Source organism: Galeopterus variegatus, unplaced genomic scaffold (genome assembly GCF_000696425.1).
Source record: "Galeopterus variegatus unplaced genomic scaffold, G_variegatus-3.0.2 Scaffold5955, whole genome shotgun sequence".
Taxonomy (NCBI): Eukaryota; Metazoa; Chordata; class Mammalia; order Dermoptera; family Cynocephalidae; genus Galeopterus; species Galeopterus variegatus.
Genome location: NW_007732066.1, coordinates 70805 through 72435, shown reverse-complemented (window position 1 = coordinate 72435; position 1631 = coordinate 70805). Strand labels below are relative to the sequence as shown.

The 1631-nt window shown below is 47.1% G+C and overlaps 1 protein-coding gene across 2 annotated transcripts in view; it reads right to left on the bottom strand.

The window, feature by feature from the left end:
* The window catches only part of GABRP (gamma-aminobutyric acid (GABA) A receptor, pi), a 44411-nt gene that overhangs the window by 31969 nt on the left and 10811 nt on the right, over positions 1-1631 (bottom strand). For both annotated transcript variants that reach the window (XM_008590267.1, XM_008590268.1), the window contains exon 5: positions 354-571. In XM_008590267.1, the coding sequence (XP_008588489.1) occupies positions 354-571 (218 nt within the window). The remainder of the gene's footprint in view (positions 1-353; positions 572-1631) is intronic.

Sequence of the window (1631 nt, the reverse complement as noted above, 5' to 3'; positions counted from 1 at the left end):
ATATCACCCCCAAACCACTAACCTATTCTCCAGTTTTGGTCCCAGCACCCAGGACTTCCTCATTTACATGTCTGTGTCCTTGAGGACAGGACAATGTCTTATTCAGCTCTGTATCATCAGTGTCCAGTGCAGAGCCTGACCCAGAGCAGGTGTTTTGTAGATGCTGTTGAGTCAGACTGAAAACAGAGAGAGGCCTTCTGTTATGAGGACAAGGATCTAATAAGACAGGCACATGAGAAATATGGGGACTCAAAGTGGCTATTTTAGTGCTGAACACAAACACCTAAGATGCATCTGTGTCTTTTCTTCCAGCTGCTTCCCCTCCAACCCTGAAGTCACAGGTGCGCACTTACCTGAGAGCATATAGGACCGTGCCGTTGGAGAAGAGACGGATGAGCCTGTTTCCCACAGTGACTTCATGGAGGAAGGATTTCTTGGACTCCACGATGTAAGTGTCTGGTACCCAGAGGAACTCCACAAGGCGGGCGTCCAGAGTGAAGCTCTTGTTGCCTTCAAACACCAGCCGCTGGTCCTTCCAGCGCTGTCGGAGGTATATGGTGGCTGTGTAGTCCTGAGGGGGAGACAAGGGATGGAAATGATGGGCACAGAGTGGTGAGGGGGAAAAAGACTCCAAAAACAGAAGAAGAAGAGTCAAACTTTACTCTCCTCCCCACTTCCACTTAGATCAAGATCACACAGACATTGGTGAATAGTGCTATGTCTTGGGGTAGTGCCCTACAGCAATAAGAGACCAAACTGCCTATTGATTCTAGATAATAATTCTTACCGCTGAAAGGGAAACCCACGTTCAGGGCCTTAACTTACTTCACATGAAAGCTCACATTGCCCCAGATCACAAAGGTGCTACCAAATCATTGGTTTGGGGTGGACTAAGTATCCAAGTTGTCCAAGATTTACCTGGAATGCACAGTGGGCCCTCTTAGCAAACTGCCTTTAGTTTGAACTTGTCTTTATTAGCACCACACTCTCCCATTTTTTTTTTAAAGATGACTGGTAAGGAGATCTTAACCCTTGACGTGGTGTTGTCAGCACCACATTCTCTCCCAAATGAGTCACGGGCCGGCCCTTAATGTGTTCTCCTAAGTGAGAGGGTCATTCAAAGCAATCATTTGATTGACAGTTTCATCAGCTTTTCTCCTTCTCTATGAAGGACCATATGATAGTCAGGCTCCTACGTTACACTGGTTTTCTTTTTCCCAATTTTTATCCCTCACCAAATGCACCCACTTCATTTCTGGGTTTCTTGTTTCCTGGTCTGTTGTGGATTGAATGTCCCCCAAAACTCACTGGAAACAATCTCCATTGTAACAGTGTTAAGAAGGTGGGAAGTCCTATTATGGTAATTGAAAGGTGGGGCCTTTAAGAGTTGATTAGATCATGAGGACTGTACCCTCATGGATGGATTAATCTATTGATGGTTTTATGGGTGGTCATGGATAATGTTTTTTTTTCCTTTTTGTCTTTTTTCGTGACCAGCAACGGATCGCAACCCTCAGTGTCGCGCCCGTACTGGACCGGGACCGGCAACGGGATCGCAACCCTCGGTGTTGCGCCCACCCCTCGCTCAGCCAGTGAGCGGCTGGTCTGTATGTGGGATCCGAACCCTCGGC